Consider the following 24,817-nt stretch of genomic DNA (forward strand, 5'->3'; position numbering starts at 1 on the left):
TCCCAGTAATCTTCCTCATTCAAATTAGTGGCTGTTCAATACGAATAAAGTATAATCATTTTCCAATAGGACAACATTGGTACAAAACGGAATTTTTGTAGTTTTTAAAAAAATTTGTTAATCTCTTTAAATTGGAACTGATTTTTTTAAAGAGCTGAATTAACTTTTATTTTTGAAAAATTCCCTACAAAAACCTATTTGTAATTGTAATATAGATTGCTATAAATTGGACAATCGGTATATCATACACGTATATGTTTTAATTCTTGCTGCTTAATATGAAAACAATTGAAATGTGTTTTTTTTTAAGTTTTTATCAAACATAAATTTAGTATCATTATTAAATTTAAGCTTAACTTCTCTTGTATTGTCTGCTTTGTAGTTTGTATGGCTACAGGAGAATGAAATTAATGTTCTGGTTCCGTCCATATCTTAACCCAATAGGAAATGTGTGAACAATAAAAAGAAAGCTGCGAAGTGATTCCAAATTTGGGACTCCATAACTGCGCTGTTAAAAACGAAATAAAGCTGGCGCGGTAAGTAAAAAATCTCATGAAATCAATTGTTTAATCTTTTAGAAAGCTCTCACATTATTTTCAGCTGCCCCCCACACGTTATTACAGCATCTAACCGGTGGTTTCAAAACAAATAAAGCAGATTTATCTATAAGTTCCAGCAACCGTTTTATTCCCACAGCTTACATCATACCCGTAATTTATCTACATACATATGTATGTGTGTTCATATTTATATCTTTATTCACACACACTCGCATGCTCGCATAAATATTTTACGATTTGAGTAAACCATAAAATATACATATGTACATATGTACATACATTTCGTCACGCTCTGACACATCATATTTGCATGTGTGTGCGTGTGTGTGCATTTGATTTCCACCCCTATTATAATGAGGAATTGCAATTCTCAATCAATGCCCGTTTACCGTTCTGAGGGAGAGAGACATTGGCACACTGTTGCTGCTGCCGCTGTATTTGTGTTGTTGTTATTTCTTTTGCTGCTGCCTGCTGCCACCGATGTGACGTCACAAGGCTGTGGTCAACAGATACAGACACATTGGGTTGCTTCTTATCACAAACGAAAATTATTCAAATAGACGAAAATAATTAAGCAATTTTGCGTGTTTTTGCAAATTGTGCGCAATTAACAAATTTTAGTTATAAGTGCGAATGAGGGCCGTGGTATTTTTTTGGCTCCTGCTGGCTCTGAACAGTGGGAGCGCCCATTATAGCGGCGGGTCCAATGTCGTTTACCACACACTGCCACATTTCTGGACGGGCGTGGGCTTTTGTCCGGCCGGCCGCATAAACCACAAGGATATCAGCGAAACGCTGGCATCTCCGGCCGTGCAAATGAATCTCAGGCAGATATCGGCCCTGCCCAAAGGGGCCGTCACACACATACGCATACATTGGTTGCTGGAGTTGGTCGAGTTCCTGCAATATTCGGCTGCGGGTGTACCCATCTATGACTTTAGTAAGTTTGACGACTTTGTGGACAATCTGCAGGAACTGCAATTGGCGCCTGTTCTGGAGTTTATGGCCAACCCTGGTGATGTTTTCCTGCAGAACCCAAATAGGAATTCATTTTTATGGGAGCATTTCGCCAAGACAACTGTGAGGCATTTTCTCGGTGTGTTTCTATTACTCCTCTTCAATGCTATTCGAAGTTATTTCCGTTAACTAACTTCCTTTCCAGCACGTCACGGGGCAGCTCGTATGTCCAATTGGCGGTTCGAGACCTGGAACGAGCCGGATATACATAACTATAATCGTCTGAATTTCACGGCCGCCACCTATATGGAGTATGTGCGGGCTATACGACGGGGCCTAAGCAACGCCACAGGTCATCGACGTCGTCGTAAGAAACAGAACTATAGAGCATTACGCGGACCCGCGGGTCTCTTCAAGTCCCATGAGCATCATCCATTGTGCTGGCAGTTATTGGATGTTTGCAATCGACAATTGTCGCAATGTCCCATAGATATATTGACGTTTCATCGCAAGGGCCATGGTGAGGCAGCGGAAATTCTTAATGGCACGATGGAGCTGTTACAGGAAATATACCAACAGTACCCGAATTTGAGAAAACTGCCAGTGGCTAATGAGTAAGTTATGCCTTCCGTTTACACATTTCTTAGGCTTAAAAGTGCTACTGAGAATTTATTCACCATCCGTCTATAAGTAGTCGTTCTGAAGAGCTATACAAATTTATATAAGCAGCTATGGATCTTTATTATATCAAGATGATATCTCATTAAAAAAAATATGTAATGATTGATTTTTAAAATAATGATATATTTAGCGAGCTTGATTCCGAGTCTAGAAAATGAATTAATATTAAGACAATCCAATAGACTTATTTACTTACTTACTTTTGAAATTTCCAAGCATTCGAAGTCGCTAAGATTTCCTAAGCAAATCACAATGCTACTACTTTGGATAATTACAGTATTCCTCAGCCTTGGATAATATTAATAATAAAGATATTGGAATAGCTTTAAAGGTAAATGATTATCACAAATATTTATATATTCTCTTCTTGATCTATTCAGCGAAGCTGATCCGGAGTCGAATTGGAGCACACCACGCGACTACCAGGCCGATGTGCGCTACGCTGTGATACTGTTGTCCACAGTATTGGAGCACTGGCGAGCTAAGCTGGCTGTGAACGGCGTGCTCTCGAAATTGGAGTCACTTAGTCACGATAATGCCTTTCTCAGCTACCATCCCCATGAGTTTAGTCAACGCACACTGCTGGCCCATTTCCGGTTTAATGAGACTCAACCACCGCATTCGCAATTCGTGCAGAAACCCGTCTACGCTGCTCTGGGAATGCTCTCCAAGTTGGGCAATAAGGCAGCTGATGTCGAATTGGTGAACATGGATCAGGAGCACAGCGTGCAAGTGCTGAGAAGTGTTTCCGGCAGCGGACCATCAGCGTATATAGCAGCTATATTCGTGAGTCCGGAGCAGGCGGGTCCGCAGCTAACGTCCTACCATCACAAATATACGCTGAATATGTCCATTGCGAATGAGTCGGCCTTCATTACGGAGCTGTTGGTGCCACAAACTACGGATCCCTTCTACATTTGGCAACAGAATGGCAGCCCAGCGTATCCAAACGCAACGTTGCGAGCGGCCATGAGACGCGCTCAGACCCCACGTCTCTACGAGACTGGTCCCATTTGGGAGTACAATAGTGAGTTGGTCCTGAATTCGGCTAGCTTGCCACTACCCTGGGCCATGCTCTTACGGGTGTGCTCCGGCAGTTGGCCCAAGCTGAAGCAACCCAAGAATTTAGAGATTGTGGAAGTTACGAAAGGTGAAGTATTTCTCAGCTGGCGGGAGAATTCAAAATCGACACAGTGCCTGAAGACCTACGAGGTATGGTTTCGGGAACGTATTGGAGCGCATTGGCAATACATATCAAAGGGCTGGCATTTACCATATCCATCGTTTCAATATGCGCCCGCTGAAGGATTCAGCGTCAACGGTGAGTTAAATATAGAAATATGCGATCCCGTTCTTACATCCTCGTACGTTTTTTAGGGTTCTATAAGGTTCGGGGCGTGGATCTCTTCAGTGCAACCAGTGCTTATTCAGAGATTGTGGAATATTTGGAAATGTAATTTAATAATTACTTAACAAGACATCTACTTTATATGTATGTATAGAGTTTATAAACATATCGCCGGCCATATAGCTGCCGGGTGTTGTATACTCGTAGATCAGATTAGGCTAATAGCCTCCATATGGAAAAATGCAGGAAAACTAAGTTTAAAATCGATTATAATTTCTATAATTGTGACAATAGTGTGTGATGGACGTTTTCATAAACAGCATTTACATTTAACTGATTTACATAATGAAATTAAATCAAAGCTCTGCGAGAATGACGCAGACTTGGGATCAAAACACCCTTAGAATCGCTTTCAGGAACCGTTCTGATTACATATTCCCGTTCCGCCGATGGATACTTTAAGCGTTAAGCGATAGCTGCTCTCTTAACAGCTATATAGGATGTTTATAAAAGTACCAACAGTTTTTGGAATGGAACTAACGATTTTATAGAGCACGTAAGACACCAAAGAAGGGCGTTTGAAATAAAAGTTTCTTAAAAATAAATACAATTCTTCGAAAAAGAACATATTTGAATTTTCGTTTTTTAATTTGAAAATTGTAAAACCATATTTTTTAACGCACATCCTATATGTCTGCGTGTGAGCTAGGAATAAGCTTTATCAGACATATTAATTGTGTGAGGCCTCAGACTAGAAGAGCACAACAATGCGGTGTCTTAAGCAATAAATTAATTTAGCATCTTTTCATTGCATGTAAAAGGCGTGTAAGTGTTTATATTATTTCCATGGCAGTCTCTCTCAGCCCTCGGCATCCAGTACCAGCCACTTTTCATTAATATGTTCGATTTGCTTCGTCAGTATGGGATTACGTACGCGTACTTTTATCTCCAGTTTGCCGCCCACCTGTCTGCGACCTTCCATTAGCTGTGTGGATGTGTAAACAAGTGTTTGGATTAAATATAGATGTGTGTATATACAACATAAGTATATGTTTACTCACATCGTATGTATCGTGTATATCACACTTTGTCTCCAGCGGCTGCAGCTTAACATTTACGGTGCCAATTAGCGTATCGGAACGCAAAAATCCTCTGAAACAACATATGGGCAGTTTACGACTTAGTCCACAACAATCTAAACTGCAGCTATTTGCATATGTTGCGTGTTTTCGATTTTATTTTAGCATTATTTTGCATTATTTTTAGCGCATTTTGAATGTACGAATCGTTTTGGTCGAGCATTTGGGTTGTGTAGAAATTTTTAAAACGATTTATTAAAACAAATATCACATGAATTGCGTATTGAGGCATGAATTGTGTGAAGCGTACGTGCGGGCTCTAATATTTTCGTCTACGATACGTTTGAAGCCAGTGAGTCAACTTTGTAAGTCATATGATACTATTTTTTTTAACTAGACACTTACATTGCTGAAAACTATATATACTCTATAAGCTATATAAGATACATTCTAAAAATTGTTTTTACAGTATTTTATCAGCATTATTTTGTTACGAATAGTAAAAAACCTGAACCCTTATGCACCTTTCTACATTATATTAATAGTTTAAGACTAAATTAGGCAGCTAACATTTTCTTCAAAGATAGTGAATACAAAGCCTTTGATTTACAAAAAAAAAAAAAAAAAAAAAAAACAGACAGCGTGATTAATTTGCTGAGAAATTAGTCAAATTAATAAAGGTGGGCATGAAAGCGCTTGTAATTAGTATAATTGATTAGTGCGCAAACATATACTGATAAGCTATTAAATTTATAAACAACTTACCCCCGCGAAAAGACTTCAAACTTGACGCCTTGACGCTTGAAAATGCGCTGAAACTGTCGATTTCCGCGTTGCAACTCCACTTTGAAACGTTCATTGTAATCGGGACTATCCGAGTCTTTAATCACATTTGTTTTCGACTTAAAAGTCTCGTCCTGCGAAGTGTATACACCTTTAAAATAGGAATTTCTTTTAATATCTGTACTAACTCACATTTAATAATGGAAACTCCACTCGCACATAAGTGTCCACATCCTTGGGATTGGCCACATTGTAGTTAATGCCACGCACAACCACAACTTCCAATTCATTATCGGTTAGATCGGTATTACAGTGTACAATGTTGAAGCTGCGCTTCTCATAATGAAATTTGGGCAGTGATAGATTTTTGCGCTTCGAATAGCGCACCAAATCCAAATCCTTCTGCACTGTTAAAGCGAGATTCTCAAATCGATTCATCCCAGCCACATCACCCATGGCCTTGTGATGATCGCGTGTGTTTTTGCACATCATAAGCTGCTTGGCCAACTGCTCCTCCATGCGTATTCCAATCTCACAAATATCATCGTTCGGATCACATTCCTCGCTGGCAACAATAGCAAAAGAGGCCTCCAACTCATCACGTTTCGAGGGCGGTACAGGAAGCTATTGAGCGTTTATAAAAATTAATTCGAATCTATGGACATAAGCAACCAGTTTCTGCTGCGGGAAAGCGCTCTCACTCACCGTATTTAAGTCCACTGGCAATCCACTGCTGGCCGCATTAAGGAGCGAGTCGAAACCTTTGTAGATCTTTAAATACTCCTTAGCCTGTTCTATTTCGCCGTCTTTCTTGGCAGCCAGAGCAGCGAGTTTGAATTCATTTCGGCGTTCTAGCAGCAGTTTCATTTGTTGCTCGGCTAGATTATTCTTTTGCTGATTGCCAGAGGTGCGTGTAGTCAGATCGTGTGGCTGCGGAGGAGTAGGAGCCTTGCGTTGTGCTGGAACAGGTGTTCCACCTGTGGGTGTACTAGGTCCGGCCGAAGTGCTCGCTGTGCCGCTTGGTGATGTGGGCGAAGTTGGCAATGATGCTGACGGCGTGGCTGCGGGTCCTGGCGCCGCATCTCCAATAGGCAGCGGCCCAAAGCCCGGTGGCACAGGTAGCTCATCGTATGGTACGGGTTTGCCTGCCTTATATAGTTTTACAGCATCCTCATATTGTTTTACAATGCGACCAAAGCGACGTGCCTTGCTGGTGTTGCTTTCCGCTTTGGCGGCAGCTTCCACGGATTTATATTTGTCCAAGCGCTGCTGCAATGCTTCCAGCATGTTTGTAGGCGTGCTGGTGTCTGCTGCTGCTGGTGGTGGCGTTGCTGGTGCAGCAACAGGGGTTGCGGCTGGCGTTTCCTCAGGTGCTGCTGCTGCGCCCTCGCCACCTTGCATTTTCGCCATAAATGCTAGGAATTCGGCTGGCGGTGGCGGCATATCACTGAGATCCACCTCCTGCCCCTCCTCGCACATTTTCACGACCACATCGAACTGTTTAACTACCTTGAGGAACTGCAAAGCAGTTGGAATGTCGCCACTGCGTTTAGCCTCCAGCGCCGCCGCCTTGTACTCCGCTTGGCGGCTGCGCATTTCAGCTACAAGCGGATTAGCAGGCGTGGCTGGCGGCGTGGGTGTGGAAACAGTTTTCTCTTCTACAGCAGCTGGTGGGCTGGGCGTGGGCGGCGCTGGTGCAGCACGTATTGGCTGTGAAGGCTCCGCACCTGCTGGTGCAGTCACATCCGCGCCGTCGGCTGGCTTCACACTAACCTCGGGTGGTATGTCATCTACATTGACGACTTTCCCTGCCACAGCTTGTTTGTGCAAATCTTGCAACGTTTTCAGCCCACGGCCAAATCGGCGCGCTTTGGCAGATTCACCCGCAGCCTTGGCATGGGCCTCCGCCTGCTTGTACATTTCCAGGCGCTGTTTAATAATGCTTAGAGTATCGACTGTGCTTGTAGGCAGAAATTCAGCTGGTGGCGCCTCCTCCTCTGGCATGTCCTCTTCTACTCCCGAAATGCCGTGCAATTCGCCCAGCAATTCACTATCATTCTCCAGTTCTTCGTCGTCGTCATCGTCGCTGACATCACGCAAACTGTCGGCAATCATTTTATCTAATTCGTTGTTTGGCAATAGCTGTGGTTTGGGTTTTTGTTTGGGCCTTGAAGATCCCCCTCCACCAGCAATTGCTGCTAGTTCGGCTTCTAAATCACTATCCCCAGCATCATCGTCACCGTAGCCAGCGGTTGGATCAAAGTCATCCGGTATTTCCATTAATCCGAACTGCAAATGGCGGGTGGAGAGGAAGGGAAGGATATGACTCATAAATAAATAAATATACAATGGCAGTTTTTGCTTTGTTCTTATACTGACCTTTGAAATATCATGTTGTCTACGCTTGGGTGGCTCGGCCTTCTTCCGTGCAAACATTTCAGCTTAAATATTTAGGTCTATTTATTTCAATTGCGTTTAATTGCGTTACAAAAAAGAACGTCCACACAATAACAAATTTGAAGCAGCTGTCGATGTCAACACTGCTATCGATTGCAGCTAATTTCGATGACCATCCGCGCCAGTGTGTACATTGCAAACAGAAAATGTACGGAAATACGCTAAAAATGCCAGCAGTGCAAAACTCTGCAGCTTGCAGAAAATTCTTAAAGTTGTATTGATTGAAACCGTGCAATTAAACAAAGACCAATTAAACATCCAGCGCTTAAGCTGTTTGTGTGGGTGTGTACTTGAATGTGCGTATGCAAATAGGTGATATTTTTTGGCAGCGTTTCGAAAATGGCTGTTTTACAGCTGCCAAAGTGCTGAAGTGGAGTTGACTTATTGGTTTTTTTTCTTTGGCACAGCTAAACAACAACGCGAGACGATAAACCAGCTAAGCGGTGGGCAGCGGTGTGCAGTGCGTAAAGCTGTTAAGCAGTCAGTTGTTTGGTTAAGCAGACAAATAAACAAATAGATCAACGCAAGACAAGGCAAGGAACGGGCGTGGCTACGTTTTGCATTAAAGTGGTGACGCTGGCTTGGCAACAGCAACAACAGCAGCCGCAACAGCAACAAGTAGCATGGAAGAAGTAACGCTCACAGAGCCCGAGACACGTTTCTACAGTGAACTGTTCCTCTGTTGCGATGTGGAGAAAACCGGCAAGGTGCCCATGCTGAAAGCTACGGAGCTCTTTCGCTCGGCCGACATTGCGAACGAGGCGGTGATTGAGGTAGGTCGCGCCTCAACGATCGTCTCTGCTAATTAAAAATATATATATATGTATATACGTATATTTATGTGTGTTTCAGATCACAGCATTAGCTGGCATTCCCTCGGCCGCGCTGCACATTTCACGTGCCCAGTTCTACTCATGCCTAAAGCTGATTGCCGCTCATCAGGCAGCCATGCCTCTGCGTCAGGAACTGATTGCGGCTACTGTGCAATTGCCATTGCCGCATTTTAGCTGGAAAGAGGTGCCAACGACAACGACTTTAACGGCGACAACGACGGCCTGTGAAAATGGTTTGAGTGCGCTGCCACCGCCACCGCCCACAGATCGACGCAATTCATTGCAACGTCGTGCGGATGCAGTGCGTCGCAATTCACAACAGCAGCAGCAGGATCAGCAACACGACACCTCTGATGTGCCTAGCACCGATTCAGAGGTAGAGCAAAACGAATCTAGCTGTGGTGGTGAATTTGACGAGGTTGTGGGCGTACCTGGCAGCGGCGGAGGCAGTGCGCTTGTCTCCAGCACCAGCAGCCGTGAAACGGTTCGTATCTTATCTCTACATTTTTAACACGCTCTACCCGTATAAGCTTTATGCAAACATGTTAATTTGTTTACGCAACAGCGACGACGCGGCGCAACATCACCGGAAGCTTGGAGTACAAACAGCGACAGTCCCACACCTACCAACAGCGTGGCTGAGCGTCCTTGGGCACAGGAAGCACTCTGGCAGGGCTTGCTCGGTGATGAGCATCGTCAGCTACTGGGCACGGAAGAGGAATCTTCGGATCGACACAGCAGCGATGAGGACGACAATGAAAACGAGCTGGTTACCTTGTATCAGATAACGCCCGAGCAACGCGAATATTACTACAAACAGTTCAAGGCGGTGCAAAGAGATCCTCATGGACTGCTATCCGGTCAGGCGGCACGGTAAGTCTTCTACGAGATGCTTTAACTTTAAATCTAATTAAATTTCGTTTAGCATCTTCTTTGAGAAGAGCCGCATTCCTGTCGACGAGCTCCGTCACATTTGGCAGCTCTGCGATGTGACACGCGATGGTGCTTTGAGTCTTTCCGAATTTACAGCTGCCATGCATTTGGTGGTGCTGCGTCGCAATAACATTCCGTTGCCCACCAGCTTGCCGCACTGTTTGCATCCGAATGTGTTGCAGGCGCAGGGACAATTGGCCCATCAGCACATACCTCAAGAGCCACCCGAGGCTGATCTCCTGCATTTGAATGACGACGACGAGGACGAACATACGGACAATACAATTATTGCGGCCAACATTAGTGGTGGTAGTGCCAAGGCAAGGCCTGTTGTGGTGCCCAACGATAAGAATATTATGAATCTGAGCAGCATTTCCACATCCTCGCAGGCTAGCAATAGTTCGCGTCGAGATGTGACGCCACCGGCTGTGAAAAATCGCAGTATTTCCAGCTCACCCAACGGGCCGGACAAAACCGACAAAATAATAACAGCGGCGGCAGCAACAACAACACCAACACTGCCCGTAACTGGCAAAGACAAAATCTGGAACTCTACGGCTGTCGCCTCTGCTGGAACAGCTACTGCGTCTAATTCCTCTTCCACTGCCGCTGTCGGCGATGCAAGTCAGAGCTCCAGTCAATGGACAAAATTCAGTGAATCTCCCACAACCATCAATAATAGCGGGGCGGTGGTGGCTGCCGCCACAACAACAACCACAGCAGCAGTTGGAGGAGCAGCTGCAGCCAACGCGCCAGCCATCTCTAGTCCTGGTCTCAAACCAGTGCTCTTCGATATGAAACGCACAGCACAAGATGTTGGCTCCAATCCCCAAATATTGCATCCAGTGCCATTGCGTGTAACACCTATTGGTAAGTCTCCCCATAGTTTGTAATTATAGCTGTAACCTAATCCTTAATAATTCTGTGAAATATTTAAGTTCCTTGTTAATAATAATATGTTACATGCACAGTTCTTTATAAAAGTTATTGTGGATTTCTAAAATAGCATTCAATGCAATTATCTAATAAACCATTTTAATTGTAACAGGCACCGCCCTCTCAAACGTCGCCGATGGTTCAAATTCTCACGCCACGAATGACAACAACAACGAGAGTAGCGTTGGAGCTGTGCGCGACACCAGTCCTAAGCCTATTGTTGCTTCCACAACGACAGCATCAGCGTCAATCGCCAACAATCAAGCGGCTCTACAATCATCCAACAGTATACATCGCGATTCAATACAGAACAGCGATCTGCGTGCTATTCAACGTCCCCAAGCAAAGAAGTTGCCGGCCAAGAATATTGGCGCTCTGCCGCCGCCTCCACAGCGAGAGTCGAGCGTGGGAAACAATGTGGTTATGACTGAGGCGCCGATGTTCGAACCGATGCCGACCAATGTCGGTTATGCCAAAAAGGAGCCGCCCCCATTGCCGCCACCGCGTCCACATCGGCATGCGCGGAGCAGTAGTTTGGATCTAAACAAATTCAAAATGGGCGCAACAGGTACACAACAGGCTGAGGTGAGTGGCAAATGTTTATTCATTTATAATTGTAATAGCTATGTAAATAAAGCATGTGGTTACTTTATTATAAGAACGTTTTTTAGACAAATATGAGTTATTAACAAGAATCGTGGATTGTTTTGAGTATAACAATACAAATATAATATCTTTATGTCAGTTGATCAGACAGACAAATATTTTGAGCACAAGTTACTTTAGAGGCGTTACAAGCGAGGCTATTTCTAATGAATGTCAAAGCAATTACGTGGTATTGTGGTTTATCAGGGTATAAAGCAATCCAGATAGATAAGGTTTTTTGTTTAAGAAATCATAACCTATAAATGTGAGCCATCATATTTTGAATAAATATAAGATTTAATAGCAAGTTACGAAAGCAAAAATGACTCAAATTTCCGATCTGCGTCTATTCTTGTAAAAAACAATCATATGGTGGCTCTCAAATTTCCGATTAAGTTAACGCTGCCGCCATAAATTTCTATGCTTATTCTAAAAGAACGAAGCAATAAAACCCATTATTTTAAATGTATGAGAATTGTTCTTTGTATGCACGTCTTTAATTTTTTTGATGTATGTAATTTTGTATTAATTTGTGTCTCCTCGTTGTGAAATAAACCCAACCAATGTCTAATCAATGTGTCAATCAATCAATGTAAAGATAACCGCACAAGCCAGTTTCGATATGCAAACTTCAATTGGTTTTGCCGATTTCACGCAGTTTGCCGACGACAGCGGTCCAGCGGCTGGGAATGTTGTAAGTGTAAAGCAACTTAAAAAACAATAAACAATAAACCGATTGGCCAATAAATGTGCATGCAAAAATGTGAACGCAAAATTACAAATTTAATTGGAATGCAAGATATGGAAATTTTTGATGATGATGAATTGTGTGTTGATTAAATTTCAGCTGGAGGGGAGCACCAATGTGGCAGAGCAGCAGCAGCATTCGCTGCCTCCTGCAGCACCGCCGCCACACAACTCGAACGCAGCTGCCACTGTGGCGCCACCCACACGCATCTCGTTGCAAACGCAGCAGCGCGTCTCCGCCTTCGAGGTCTATCGCAAGCCGAATACGCCGCGCAACTCGCAGTCGCCGCCGCCTGTGCCGCCGACGCAGCCACCACCACCGGCGCCCTTCGGCGCATTGGGCGCCACAGCCATCTCACAGCTACCCAGTGCGGATAATTTTGAGAAGCGAGTGACGGCCATCAGTGATTCGCTCCGTCATGTCTCCTTCAAGCAAAATCAAACGACTACCACAGAGCTGCTTCATCGACTGCGCGAGCAGAACAACTCGCTGCTCCATCTCTGTAATGATCTCAGCGATGAGCTTCTGAGCGTGCAGACGCGCAAGGAGGAGATGCGTCTAAAGCTGGAGGCTGCTGCCGCCGCCATCGATTCCGGAGGCGCTGCGTCACGAACTGTGTCTTCAATATCGGCACCAGTGACGGCTAATGTGACAGGCGGCTCCTCTGGATCGGGCGGACCCGGACCCTCTTATACAAATGTTTAAGCCACATTGAAATTGTTAAAAGAAAAAACAGAACTCCCTTTGTTGCATGCACAAGTTTTAAACATAGCACTATGTTGTTAAATATGCGTTATATCTTGTATATGCTTTTTTTTTGTCTTGCAGAGCTGAATTTCAGTTGCCAATTCTTTGCTATTTTTACTGTAGGCTAGTTGAATCAAACAACAACAATAAACAAATCATACAACAATAACAATAAAGTCGCCTCTATAGATATTTACGCAAATCGAAACTACTTATGTATTTAAACTTAGCATCCAATCAATGAAGCGCTAGTTGCTACAAATTGTTAAACGCTTGCAGCAGCAATAAAATCAGTAAACAAAATTTAAATATATATAGTATATTCAGTAGTTAAGCTTAGTAACACATCAAATTTCCCAAAAAGTCATGTAAAAAGATGGACATTAACTTTTAAAATGTTGCCTGTGAAATACACTTGTAAAAAAAAGTTGTCATATTTAAATTGCTTTAAAAAAACACATTTTATGCTCTCATTGCATTTTAGTTAACTTAACACTGTAAACTGTTGCACATACTTAAACATTTATAAGCTAAATTAACTCTTACTTATTTATTAAATTCATTTCAACTAAACAAAAAGAAGCAAAACCGTTTTTCCCCGCATTCATTCCGGCAATGAAAAATTATAATGAATATATTAAAAATTTACTATAGTAACTAATAATTAATAACAATTATAACACACAAATACACACAGGTCAAGTAAGCCAGGCTTAAAGCATTAAGTAATGAAATTATGTAAACAGAATTCATACAAATCTTATTTCCTTGAAAGCTTAGCTTAGGTTTTCGAAAAACAACTATTTTCTACTTTTACATTGATATTATGTACATTTACAAAAAACTCTTTGCTCTTTTAGACTTACATCTATATATTTCAAAAAATATGAAAATAGGAAAAAGAATATATGATTTACCGGACCACACATATGCTAACTTCGAATTTATCAGATATACTAGCATATATAAATATATATACCTTTATATTATTAATTATACGTTTTGTGCACCATATATTGAGTAAAACTGAAGAAAACAAGTCTTAAAGAGCTAGGTACATATTATACTACCTTACTAGATTATGCGAAAAGATTATTATTACTATTATTATTATTTTTTGTCAATAATAAAACAAAACTTCAACTTGTTGAACACTTACAAAGATTTACTAAAAACCATTAACAGCATTCAGTTTATAATAAAAAGTGATATTGAACACTATGTAAAAGCATTATTACAGTGAAGCGTAAGGAATGTATTGTTTCGACAAATATATGTGTATATTATAAAGAAAGATATATGTACTAAGTTGATGTTAAAAAGGCAAATCGCAATAAATGTGCGCTATATAAAGCAAAAACACCTCTTTTCAAATTACCATCGCGCTGCTTTATGCAGTGTTTACTAATTTTGTTCTAGCTCGTCTCCATCAATGTTGCACCTTTTTTCTACCGATAAATGACGTACCGCATTTTATCGATTGCACACGGACTAGACGCCGCTGCACAACGCTAACGTTTTGCGGCATTGGGCAAATTTTCGCAGTACTAGTTTGCTTAAATGTCGTCCAATTGTTGTTAATAAGTGTAATAAGATCCAACAAATTGGTGTAGACGTGCGTAACATATGTAATTTCAGTTAGCACGTCTTCAGATTTGCGTGAGACGCGATCATTTTCAATAACCCACACGCACACAAGCAAGCAGTAGCAGAAAAAGAACTGCTCGAGTGCAGGTTAGTTTATACAATGGCATATGTAGATTATTGCTGAATATAGTGTAAACAAACGTCGTTCTTTTCCCGAATGGACAGTGAGTGTATGTGTCAATGTTAATCGCGCTTTTTGCGCTCGCACAGTTACAAATCTTCCGCAAGACGCCATCATCGTCGTCACCTGTACCAACATCAAGGTGTGGCAGAGAAACAAAGCACGCGAGTACGCTAGCAGTCGAGGTACCAGAAACAGCAGCTCGTGCCAGTTACTTAACGGTTCTAACAGGCCATAGTGATTTGCAGAAGACAACAACAACAACAGCAACTACCCGCAGCAATATGAGCAGCATCACTGAACAGGATCAGGCCAGTGCCGTAGCCGGCGCTGCCAATGGCAAAAAGTCGGTTTTAGGACAAGATGTGGAGATTGTGTAAGTAACCGCATTTAGTTATAAGATCAAGCTGCTATTATTTCTTATTGGATTTGTAGTGCTTTTAAGGCGCACGAGAAGCAGTGCTGCCGCAGCTTCAAAACCAATCGGACTAAGGTCTACACCTGTCCCAGCAATCACTGTCGTGGTTCGTCTAAGGTTAAGCTAAAGAATATTGTGGACTACAAATGGGAGCGCAAATATTACTATCCAGGTCATCTGGTGGCCGTGCATCGTGATGGCAAACATTTGGCTTATGCCATTAATGGTAAATAGTTATGAAATCATAACTGCTTTTAATTGATAAGCTTGTCAATTTATTTGCAGTCAACAACAAAGCCACTGGTATGGAGGGGATGGTGCGTGTCTGCAATCTAAACGCCAGTCTGCGCGCTCTCATTAAAGGAATGAGTGGCGAGGTGCTCGATTTGCAGTTCGCACACACCGATCGGGAGCGGATACTGGCAGTTATCGATGTGAACTCTTTGTTTGTCTACAGAGTCGATCTAATTGATAGCATTTTGGCGTGCAATCTTGTGCTGAAAGTGGAGGATCCTATAGCCGATTATGTGCCACGTTATGACATGGTCTCTTGGTGCCCATATGTCATCAGCGGCAGCAGTGCTGGCCAGGAGGATGAGGATGAGAATCAACTATTAATTTGGTCACGCAATTCGCAGTTTCAATGCTTCCATGTTAAGATGATTGTCACCGAAAATGGAGTAAGTTTTGAGGCATAACATTTGAAATAATTACTTTCCATTCCCTTCATTCGAAAGGCAGATTTTCTTTTTCCACAGAAAGTATTGTAGATTGTATTTATTGTCTTATGTACTCAGTTGTTAATAAGACATTTATGAATCATCCGGAGCGCTGCAAGGTGCTTAGGCATTAGACGAAATCTAGATGAGATCTAATCTTAATTATTTCAAAATACTATAAAGTTAGTAGTGAGGAAGAGAATGAATTATTTTGCAATCAGTTCTTTTAGTTATAATCAAAAGCTTTTCGACTGAACTCACATTTTAAATATTGATAGAAATATTTCCAGAAATAACGGAAAACTACAAAACAATTAAATGGGAAATTCATCTCATATAATTCTCTTTAATCACTTTTTAAAATGTAATTATTTTTCGTTCAATACACAGTGTGGCAAAATACAACCTGACGAACTGGATACAGGCTATCTAAAGATTGAGGAAGATTCTCTGATTACCTGCGCAGCTTTGTCCCCAGATGGTACCACTGTGGCGGCTGCCTGCGCTGATGGTGTGGTGCGTTTCTATCAAATATATCTATTCGATGTGCGCAATCATCGTTGCCTGCACGAATGGAAGCCACACGATGGCAAAATCGTCAACTCGCTGTTCTTCTTGGACAACATAAATAAGCCGGTTGAGGAGTAAGTTAAAGATACCCATGTAAACGTAATAAATGTATATAATGCATTTCTTACTGTAGCTCCTACTGGCAACATGTGATCACGACCAGTGACAACAACACAGAGATAAAATTGTGGAACTGTACACTGTGGAAATGCCTGCAAACAATTAACATTGTGCCAACGGTACAGCAGCCAGAATTTATAGCAGGAATTGATCGCAGTGCCAGCTATTTGGTATTGTCCAGCTTAGATTCGTTGTCGGTGTTTGTCATGCAAATCAACAACAACAGCATCTGCAGCAGTAACGATAGTACGGGCAGCGACAGTGAGAGCAGCAGCAGCGCTGAGGAAAGCACAGTACGCATCGAGAACATTGCCGAGTTTAAGCTAAGCTCTGGCATTTTGTCTTTCTCGATTGTGGATGCCAGCATGCGGCGATTGAAGAGCACCAATGAAAGCTATTATCCCTTTGATGAGCCGGATGATTATGATGACGATACCACGGCTACCCATGCACTGGTCGTGCACATGTTTGTGGTGCAAATGAAAAGTCTACAGGAATGCCAAATCATCTATCAGCCTTGCGTGGCGGATAAGTCGGAGCGCAGCCTAAATAGCAGCAATAGCAACAACACCAGCAACAAGTCCATCAAGCGCTCAGAGACCCCGGACGATGCGCTGCTCATACACCTGAAAGATATTAAACAGGAGCCACTCAGCTCGCCGAACAGCAACAACAGCAGCGGAACAGCAAACACAAGCAACACAGCGACCACGACCACCACCAACGTCCCACTCGATGCGCTCTTCGCTAAAGTACAGCAGGCCGTAGCTGTGGCAATCGCCTCCGAACCTTCCGCGGTGGTCCAGGAGCCACAAGTCTCGAACAAATCGCGTTCCGCTTCGCCACAATATGCCAGCGGTTATCCCCAATTGAACCTCATGACACCCGACGCTTTCAGCTCCAGCAGTACGTCTGTGATTGCAGCTGCCGCGTCTTTGACGACCACTAGTAACAATCCCAGTGGCACTGAAGCCAGTGCGGCTTCGGAGAATGTAAACTCACAGGTCCTCAACACGTTGCGCATGCTCGCCACGGTTACAGGACAGGGTTCAGATAATCCGAATCTCCTGAATCTTATGAACAACACGCTCATCGAGGATCAACAAAAGCTGAAGGAATCTTTGGATGCCCGCAAAAAGTTCATAGCCATTGATCGCAATCCAGAGCGTAATGCTGCCGAGAATATTGCCAGTGGCGGTTCAAGTCCAAGTCGTGAGGTGCAAGAGATAATGGCCACACAGGAGGACGATGATATTTTAGACGCGGAACTACAGAAAATCCAGGAGGACGACTCATCCTCATCCCTAGACGAAGACGATGATGTGAAACCCAATGTCTCTAAATGGCTGCAGGACGCTCCCGCACCCAAACTGGTACCGGTAAAGAAGTCCGCGGAGCTGCAAAACGCCGCCAACATTATGTCGCAGGCGGTGCACGCATCTGGAGCACAGCATAAAAACAATGGCAACATGCCGCCCACGTTGGGCGGTGGTGGCAGCAACAATAATTCAACCGTCAACATGAACAGCAGCAGCTGCAGCAACAACAACAACAGCGGCAGCAACAATGACATTTCGAATATAGAACTGAATTCAAAGCTGGAACAATTAATGGGTGAGCGTTTTTGAAAAGAAACAAGAAGCCTTAAGAATATTGATAAAATGGTCTTTATTTGCAGACTTGGTCAAGGCGCAGTCGCAGCAGATTAACAAAATGGAGCACGAGCTCAACAAACTACAGATGCAGCAGCCACAGAAAAATAATGCCGCTGCCATGCAACCGAAAAGCATAAATGAATTGGCCTATAAAATTGAAATGCAATTATCTAAGCTAATGGAGCAATATCTGAAGCGATACGAGAACGAGCACAAGAAGAAACTGACCGAATTCTTGGCGGCACGGTAAGTAATTTCAAAATACTGTTCAAACTTGTTGTTAATATTTCACGAATCTATTCTAGTTTCTATAAAAACCAATCAAAACCAATTACTTTCTAAATAAATTCTTAACAGCATTTTAGAAAATAGCACAACTCTGTGATCAATTTGATTGAATCTATCACTCACAAATTTCCATCTATATTCCCCACTTGCAGCGAGAATCAGAATCGTGAGTTGCGCGAAACTGTCATACAGGTTTTAAATCAGTATGTCATGAATCACTTCACCGACATTATTGGCAATGTTCTCAACATGGAGCTGCAGCGTCATTTGCTGCCACGCGTCAACGCCAAAATGGATCAGTTACAGAATCAAATGCAGGTGGAAATTGTGCAGAAACTTAGCGTATTCGATAAGACCGTCAAGGAGAATATCGCACAGGTGTGCAAGAGCAAGGTAAGGCTTAAGATAAATATAAGATGTAATGGCAATTGATATTCTGATTGAATGTGCGATCTCTGTAGCAATTCCTGGATGCCTTTGGCAAGTCCGTTTTAATTGGAGTGCAGGCGAGCCTACAAACGGCATTTATTGAATCGATGAGCAGCACTCTGATACCGGCCTATGAGAAGTCCTCACAGAATATGTTTAAGCAGTTACACGATGCCTTTTCCGTGGGAATTAAGGACTGTAAGTATCAATTAATTGCCAATATAGAAAACAATATAATAAAATAAATATGCTTATATTATAGTTAACAGTTAGAGCCATCATTTGCTCATATACATATAAATATGTTTTCATTTTCAGTTATGGTGCAGTTCAATGCTTATCTACAGCATATACCGCACTCTGGCGAGAATTCGGAGGATTTGCACAACAAACTGAGCATATTCCGGCAGCAAATTGAGACCCATTTGAATAAGAATCGTTCGGCATTAACCGATGCAATGCTGGAGACACAGCGTGAGGTGAAGAGCCTAGAAATTTTATTGGCACGACAAGTACAGGAGACCCTACGCGCTGAGGTGAGTAAATTCTGGATATGCATGTATAACTAATAAGTTTATCTACGCAATTCGTATCTGCTTTTAGTTGCGCAAGTTTTACGAGACCCAAAACATCGCATTGCGATCACAGGCAGCCACACCCGCACCCACTTACGATTTGCGCGATAGCATTAAGCAGTTGCTGCTATCGGGCCAGATCAATAGGGCCTTCCATCAAGCATTGTTGGCCAACGATTTGAATTTAGTTGAATTTACATTGCGCAACACCGATCCTACTCAAGCCTTTGGGCCCGACGGCTGCAGGCTCGAGCAGAAGGTGCTGCTCAGCTTGATACAGCAAATATCGGCGGATATGAGTAATCACAATGAGCTTAAACAGAGGTAGATCGGCGCTATATACTCCACCTTATTAGTCAGTTGATTAATTGTTTTGTTTCTGCAGTTACCTCAGCGATGCGCTGCTGGCCATCAATATGTCGGATCTTATAACGCGCGAGCATGCTCCGAAAGTGCTTTCCGAACTCTATCGTAATTGTCAGCTGTTCATCAAGAATTGTCCGAAGAGTACGCAATGCAGCAATGTGCGTTTGCTGATGAAGACCATTATGACGTATCGTGATCAGTTGAAATGATATATCGGTATTGGTAGCGTTAACTATGCCACCCAACACGACAAAAGCGGCTGGTATTGACCGCACACACAAACACACACACATAATACACACAACCACACCTAGTTAGTCCTCCCACAGACACGATTTTTACTCGATAAACATATTTTCTACACTTCATTTTTATGCTTTTAAGTTCAAAGTTTCCTTTTTAAATGTAACGATTTTTGATTGTGCGTGCTTTATTGTCTTTAGTATATCTTGCTATTTTAAATTTAAAAGACGATTCTCATTTTGTATTTGTATATTGTGTTTTTCAAAAAGTGATTCGCGTTCCGATTTATAGAGCATGAATTCACTTGCGTGATTTTTCAACTGCAATAAGTCTTATTTTTTAAATGTTCCTTCTCGATTATGAACCGTCTTGCTATTTACTTTTTATTTAAAATGGCGCTTTGATGAAGAAGACGAAAAATAGAGCTATATTTTGATTTTATAAACAAATTTTCAATGCAAACTAAACTCGATAATGTTAAACACACATATGATGGCAAAATTATAGTAAGAAAACTTATATATTAAGCTAATTAAGCCAATATTAAAAAGATAATAATAAAAATCATATAATGTACGTGAAAATGAAAGAATTTGTTTCATTTCCCATCCACATAACTATAGAGATTTCTAACATTTCCAAAAGAATTCTACAAATTTTAGAGTTATTTAAAAGTTGACCTGCAGTCCCGCCGATCCCGTCCTTGTTCTAAATAAATTTCATCTGGTTTTTTTCATTGTCTTCCCCCTGACAGTTGCCCTCTATATTTCTAATTCTACTTATACAACTATATTAATTTCTAGTAAAACTCTATGGAAACAGAATTTTCCTTTGCTGAACGAACTCATTTTAGCAACTAATTGGTCTTATTTGTTAATGCGTTTAATATTAATAGTGCTGTTAGCTTTATAACACTATAAATTCATTTTATAATTTGTATATACTTAAGTACTTATCTTTTAAAATCCTAGAGTTATTAAAAAATTTACCTGCCAAAGTCTTTAAAATCAGATTTATACTCTTATATCTCAAAAGTGTCGATGTTATAATAACACTTTAAAGTTTTGTACTTTCTACTTTTTAACACCCCCAAACATCTCATCTATCTAATCTACTATTTAATTTTAATACAATGATTAAATTAGCCATTGTATTTAAAGAAATGGCTCACAATTTGAGATTTACTTTACTTTTTATTATTTATGGAGAAGTCTCTTGCATTTATATTCTTGTTTCCATTTAGCCAAATGTATTTGTCGTATGTAAATATATAGTACAAAACTTTCATCTTAAGATTAAAAAACAGTTGTTTAACATGTATTTTGATTTCCACAGCGTCAAAAAAGTTATGTGCAATGTTAAATGAATCGCCACAAGTTCAGCTTCAGGTCAGTAGATGTGTTCCAGCAGTTCGCTCGTGCGTTGTAGACATTGGCAGCCACAGCCCGTGGCACAGACGTTATGATTCTGCAAACAAAGAGAAGTTGTTTAGTGGAAAATTTGTATTTTTATTTACATATATGTTCTGCAAACGCAAAAATCGTCCTAGCTATATAATTTAAGACTGTGAAATGCGGAGCTCACCTCAAACCATTGGAGCATGTGCTGTATGTGGCCGCCATGTCCGCAGGCAAGGCACGCATTTGCCTCTCCCGTCACAGGAAGACAGCAGAGGGTGCAATAGAGGACAGGACGCTTGCAGGGCTCACATTTGGGTGTGCGTTTCGGCTTAGCACAGCCGGTGCATTCGGTCACAAATTCAACACCCTGGGCCGGCGGCGGTGTGTACAACGTGTGCTTCAAGATGAGCGCTCGTTTGGAGAGCAACTGCCAGCAGAAGAGAACATCGGCGTAGACGCGTTTGAACTGATCAAAAAGCGGCATTTTGGTGCGGCGTATCAGCGAACAGGCATAGGCATCGGCTTGGAAAAGCTTCACATCCACCCAGTCCAGCGAATCGGACCAGGAATTGCTGCGCAGCTGTTTTAATTGTTGCCACGTGCCACTAACAGAGCGCACCTGTGCCGAGGACTTAAAGTCTAAGGGTACCACAGTGTGATAAGGCGATAATTGTGATGTCAGTTGAGGCGGCAGCTTGCCCGGATAATTGAGCAAACTGTCCTTGTCCAGGCTGTCCAGTCCGCTGGGACATTTGTCGAAGAGGCAGGCGAGCAACACAGCGGTTTGCACATCCCCAGCAGTGGCATAGTGCATAATCAGAGATTCCAGCAGGTATTTCTTGAAGGGATCCTTGTAGAAGAGGAGCTCGTACTTGTTTTCGTCCGGGACATGCGGCGTGGCAATGAGCTCGGCCAGTAGCCAAATCGGCACCAAGTCATATCGCTCGTACTTGGCGCACACTTCACCATTTTGACGACAGGTCTGGGCAATGTCTTGTTTGTCCAGAGACAGTTCTATGGCCATTTGCCGGTTCAAATGCAGCAAACGGCTCGCATCGTAGATGTGCACTACAGGCGTGCTGGGACTGCTGCCCGCAGCCTTTTGCATTGCCCGATTTTTGCCCGGTTTTCCTGTAATCATACGCTCCTGCAAATACAGCGAGGCATTGGCATCTCGTTGTGGATATAACACCGGCTGTGGACCCATCACATTGCCCAGCAGCCCGCTGCCATTGATGGCCGACAACGTGCGCGGCGTGTAGGCCTGATGATGACGCAACGTCAGTCGTTTGCTGTTCAACACCTGCGCGAAGGTGGTCAACATGCCAACGGCATTGAAATGCACACCCGAGGTGCGTGGAAAGGGTATGCAGGCATCGTGAAGAGCGCTGCTTAGCGCGCCATCCAGTCGGGGCGATTGCAAATGCAGCTGACACTTGTCCGCTCCGCTGCCGCCTCCGCCACTGCTGATGCTCTTCTTCATGGCCACCACCAGGGCGCGCAGACATTGTTCCAGACAGGTGCGTGATTTTTTCACACGCTGCAACGAATTTGTGCGCAGCACCTTCAAGAGTATTGCAATCACGTCGCTGGACAACGTGGTGCCCTGACACAATTGAAAATCGGGCGTTACGTTTGGACTTGGATAAGATGTGGGAAAGGTGACTTGCAGTACAACTGTGTGGCCGCCTGCATAGATCTTGAAGCAAGCGTAACGCTTTATGGCATCCAGTATATCGACCTCTACATGCGGCATGTTTGTGTTTAGCAGCGAGAACTCATGGTGAAGCGAACAGGTGGGCTGATCTGTCAGCGAGCGGGCGATATGCAGATCGTCCTTGCGTGGAAAGCTGTAATGCGGTGTTGTAGGCGAACGCGCCAGCGGCAATGCGGACATATCGCCTGTGGCAATGGGTAGCGAGGCAGCAACACGGGGATACAGATCTGGTTGCAGGATTGTTGGTGCCTGAAGTGAACCATTGCGCGGAGGCAGAGGGCAGAGATATTCCGGCGGTGTTGTGGCCGGCAAATCAGGCACATCATCGTAGCGTGTCTCCTCGTCCTCATCGGCCGATGGTTCGCAAAGTTTCAACATAGTGTCGTCAATTTTCCAAACGCGCAGCGTACGATCACGTGACCAGGTCACTAGCTCCTAAAATAGACAACAAGATTAGCATCAATATATCGTTTTGCGAATCACCAACAAGATTGGTAAACATATTCATCTATGCAAGCCGAATTAAATTTTTCAGTACTTACAATTTCGGAGAAGTTTTCCCGATTTGGTCGCCAGGCAAAGTCCAGAATAACATCCGTATGTCCCACAAAGCTGCAAATTGGATCCGTTTGCTTGCTATTGCTCCAAAGCAGCAAGCTGTTCTCGCCACGACCCAAATGCGGCACCACAATGCTAACCAAACCATTTCCAATCGGCTGTGGAACGGCTAATTAGTTATTTTGTTCTCGAAATGAGTTTAACACTCACCGTATAGCGTGCCCGCCACACCGGCGATAGCGTCGTTATGATCTTTTCCGCTCGCCGTGGATTGCACACATCGAAATACTTGACGGTGCCATCCTGGCTGGCTGTGGCCAGACAAGTCTCCCGTCGATGACTCCAATTGATGCCGTGGACCCGATTTAAATGCGCAGTAATATAATGTGTTGGACAACTGCCCTTGCGTATGTCCCAAATGCGCAGGTCTCCATCATGGGCGGCAGCCAGCAAATTGCCCGAAACGCGATTGAAGCCCACTTGGGTGGCGCCCGCTGCAAACAGAAATAGTAACTGCATAAAAAACCGCTACCAATCGAGTTGTGCGCCAACAGCAATAGTTACACATGCAAACGGCGTTGAGTGAGAGCGCCGGCTTCCGAGGCTCACGCAAGTCCCAAATGTGTGAGAACGTGTCAATGGAGCAACTGACGAGCAAATTGGGATTCTTGCCGTGCCAGTCTATGTCGGTAACAGTGCGTGTGTGGCCGCGTAACGAGTTTTCATAGAAGGGCTCTGCTGGACCCCAACGCACAATGTCTATGTGCTGGCTAGTCTTTAAACGAACAAAAAACAATGAGAAATCGGGCCATCACTGACCTGCCTCACTAAAATACTTACGGCTATGGCGCAGTACTCTTTGCTGCTCGGACATACGGCGAACTCGGCCACGGACACCTCGTATTTGGATTGGCGCTCGTGGCGACGCAGTGTACCATCATCTTGGCCTAAGCGCTGCAATGCAAAATGTCCCCGACCCGCCAGCAACACCCACTGTCCGGTATAATCAACTGACATCGCTGTGGCCTGCGAATCGCGATGTTCGTAGCATTTGTTGCTTTGCCTTATGATGTACGTCTGTTCGCGCTCGCTGCCGCCACCGGCACGTAGTGTCTCGGTCGGTGGCATTCTTTATGTGGATGTGGGTGGTTGCGGTAAAAAATTAAGAAATTATACATAAAGAAAACGCAACTGATAAGAATGAAATGGTAGAGATGAACAAGAGTAAGCTTGCAAGCCCATTACAAAGTTATCGACAGTTGATTATTCGATGTTTATTCGAAG

General features: G+C 43.2%; 5 protein-coding genes across 9 annotated transcripts; 3 read left to right on the forward strand and 2 right to left on the reverse strand.

Moving 5' to 3' along the window:
- Nucleotides 1–1,056: 1,056 nt before the first annotated feature.
- On the forward strand, nucleotides 1,057–3,836 carry LOC115631689 (alpha-L-iduronidase). The gene is made up of 4 exons (XM_030528511.1): nucleotides 1,057–1,656; nucleotides 1,723–2,131; nucleotides 2,579–3,519; nucleotides 3,576–3,836. The coding sequence occupies exons 1-4, from the start codon at nucleotides 1,194–1,196 to the stop codon at nucleotides 3,653–3,655; spliced, it is 1,893 nt and encodes a 630-aa protein (XP_030384371.1). The 5' UTR covers nucleotides 1,057–1,193; the 3' UTR covers nucleotides 3,656–3,836.
- On the reverse strand, nucleotides 3,810–7,926 carry LOC115631688 (coiled-coil and C2 domain-containing protein 1-like). 2 transcript variants are annotated; one of them, XM_030528510.1, is made up of 6 exons: nucleotides 7,788–7,926; nucleotides 6,114–7,697; nucleotides 5,601–6,032; nucleotides 5,391–5,542; nucleotides 4,608–4,698; nucleotides 3,810–4,531 (listed from the first exon to the last, which is right to left on the reverse strand). In XM_030528510.1, exons 1-6 carry the CDS (start codon nucleotides 7,842–7,844, stop codon nucleotides 4,406–4,408), a joined length of 2,442 nt encoding a protein of 813 aa, XP_030384370.1. In that variant the 5' UTR covers nucleotides 7,845–7,926; the 3' UTR covers nucleotides 3,810–4,405. The 2 variants fall into 2 exon arrangements, with proteins under 2 accessions (XP_030384370.1, XP_030384369.1); XM_030528509.1 differs by having other exon boundaries at nucleotides 4,608–4,752.
- A 113-nt stretch (nucleotides 7,927–8,039) lies between these two features.
- LOC115631109 (ralBP1-associated Eps domain-containing protein 1) lies at nucleotides 8,040–12,876 on the forward strand. Of its 2 annotated transcripts, XM_030527768.1 has the most exons (8): nucleotides 8,040–8,161; nucleotides 8,273–8,638; nucleotides 8,718–9,182; nucleotides 9,264–9,571; nucleotides 9,624–10,501; nucleotides 10,680–11,152; nucleotides 11,811–11,906; nucleotides 12,060–12,876. In XM_030527768.1, the coding sequence occupies exons 2-8, from the start codon at nucleotides 8,489–8,491 to the stop codon at nucleotides 12,663–12,665; spliced, it is 2,976 nt and encodes a 991-aa protein (XP_030383628.1). In that variant the 5' UTR covers nucleotides 8,040–8,161; nucleotides 8,273–8,488; the 3' UTR covers nucleotides 12,666–12,876. The 2 variants fall into 2 exon arrangements, with proteins under 2 accessions (XP_030383628.1, XP_030383630.1); XM_030527770.1 differs by lacking the exon at nucleotides 11,811–11,906.
- Nucleotides 12,877–14,248: 1,372 nt separating this feature from the next.
- On the forward strand, nucleotides 14,249–20,349 carry LOC115631583 (enhancer of mRNA-decapping protein 4 homolog). 3 transcript variants are annotated; one of them, XM_030528382.1, is made up of 13 exons: nucleotides 14,249–14,441; nucleotides 14,520–14,660; nucleotides 14,724–14,851; nucleotides 14,911–15,119; nucleotides 15,179–15,573; nucleotides 16,003–16,256; nucleotides 16,316–17,916; nucleotides 17,981–18,203; nucleotides 18,398–18,638; nucleotides 18,707–18,872; nucleotides 18,993–19,210; nucleotides 19,278–19,573; nucleotides 19,635–19,824. In XM_030528382.1, exons 2-13 carry the CDS (start codon nucleotides 14,535–14,537, stop codon nucleotides 19,822–19,824), a joined length of 4,047 nt encoding a protein of 1,348 aa, XP_030384242.1. In that variant the 5' UTR covers nucleotides 14,249–14,441; nucleotides 14,520–14,534. The 3 variants fall into 3 exon arrangements, with proteins under 3 accessions (XP_030384242.1, XP_030384241.1, XP_030384243.1); XM_030528381.1 differs by having other exon boundaries at nucleotides 14,520–14,851; nucleotides 19,635–20,349; XM_030528383.1 differs by having other exon boundaries at nucleotides 14,565–14,851.
- Nucleotides 20,350–21,106: 757 nt separating this feature from the next.
- Nucleotides 21,107–24,727, reverse strand: LOC115631382 (GATOR complex protein WDR59). The gene is made up of 6 exons (XM_030528104.1): nucleotides 24,374–24,727; nucleotides 24,098–24,308; nucleotides 23,744–24,027; nucleotides 23,518–23,691; nucleotides 21,443–23,410; nucleotides 21,107–21,325 (listed from the first exon to the last, which is right to left on the reverse strand). Exons 1-6 carry the CDS (start codon nucleotides 24,659–24,661, stop codon nucleotides 21,248–21,250), a joined length of 3,003 nt encoding a protein of 1,000 aa, XP_030383964.1. The 5' UTR covers nucleotides 24,662–24,727; the 3' UTR covers nucleotides 21,107–21,247.
- Between the last annotated feature and the right edge of the window lie 90 nt (nucleotides 24,728–24,817).

This window comes from Scaptodrosophila lebanonensis, unplaced genomic scaffold (genome assembly GCF_003285725.1).
Source record: "Scaptodrosophila lebanonensis strain 11010-0011.00,11010-0021.00 unplaced genomic scaffold, SlebRS2 tig00001412-arrow-pilon, whole genome shotgun sequence".
Taxonomy (NCBI): Eukaryota; Metazoa; Arthropoda; class Insecta; order Diptera; family Drosophilidae; genus Scaptodrosophila; species Scaptodrosophila lebanonensis.

Bases quoted from the DNA above. Each gene is read 5' to 3' on its own strand.
- LOC115631689 (XM_030528511.1), top strand. From the start codon at position 1,194: ATGAGGGCCGTGGTATTTTTTTGGCTCCTGCTGGCTCTGAACAGTGGG. The intron at 1,657-1,722 runs GTGTGTTTCTAT...CTTCCTTTCCAG, and splicing joins AACTGTGAGGCATTTTCTCG to CACGTCACGGGGCAGCTCGT. The intron at 2,132-2,578 runs GTAAGTTATGCC...TGATCTATTCAG, and splicing joins AAACTGCCAGTGGCTAATGA to CGAAGCTGATCCGGAGTCGA.
- LOC115631382 (XM_030528104.1), bottom strand. From the start codon at position 24,661: ATGCCACCGACCGAGACACTACGTGCCGGTGGCGGCAGCGAGCGCGAA. The intron at 23,692-23,743 runs GTGAGTGTTAAA...GCCGTTCCACAG, and splicing joins TGTGGCGGGCACGCTATACG to CCGATTGGAAATGGTTTGGT. The intron at 23,411-23,517 runs GTAAGTACTGAA...TGTCTATTTTAG, and splicing joins GGGAAAACTTCTCCGAAATT to GAGCTAGTGACCTGGTCACG.
- LOC115631688 (XM_030528509.1), bottom strand. From the start codon at position 7,844: ATGTTTGCACGGAAGAAGGCCGAGCCACCCAAGCGTAGACAACATGAT. The intron at 6,033-6,113 runs GTGAGTGAGAGC...AACGCTCAATAG, and splicing joins TGCCAGTGGACTTAAATACG to CTTCCTGTACCGCCCTCGAA. The intron at 4,532-4,607 runs GTGAGTAAACAT...ACATCCACACAG, and splicing joins ATATACACGATACATACGAT to CTAATGGAAGGTCGCAGACA.
- LOC115631583 (XM_030528381.1), top strand. From the start codon at position 14,535: ATGTTAATCGCGCTTTTTGCGCTCGCACAGTTACAAATCTTCCGCAAG. The intron at 18,873-18,992 runs GTAAGTATCAAT...TTTCATTTTCAG, and splicing joins TTCCGTGGGAATTAAGGACT to TTATGGTGCAGTTCAATGCT. The intron at 19,211-19,277 runs GTGAGTAAATTC...ATCTGCTTTTAG, and splicing joins AGGAGACCCTACGCGCTGAG to TTGCGCAAGTTTTACGAGAC.
- LOC115631109 (XM_030527768.1), top strand. From the start codon at position 8,489: ATGGAAGAAGTAACGCTCACAGAGCCCGAGACACGTTTCTACAGTGAA. The intron at 10,502-10,679 runs GTAAGTCTCCCC...TAATTGTAACAG, and splicing joins ATTGCGTGTAACACCTATTG to GCACCGCCCTCTCAAACGTC. The intron at 11,153-11,810 runs GTGAGTGGCAAA...ATCAATGTAAAG, and splicing joins CAGGTACACAACAGGCTGAG to ATAACCGCACAAGCCAGTTT.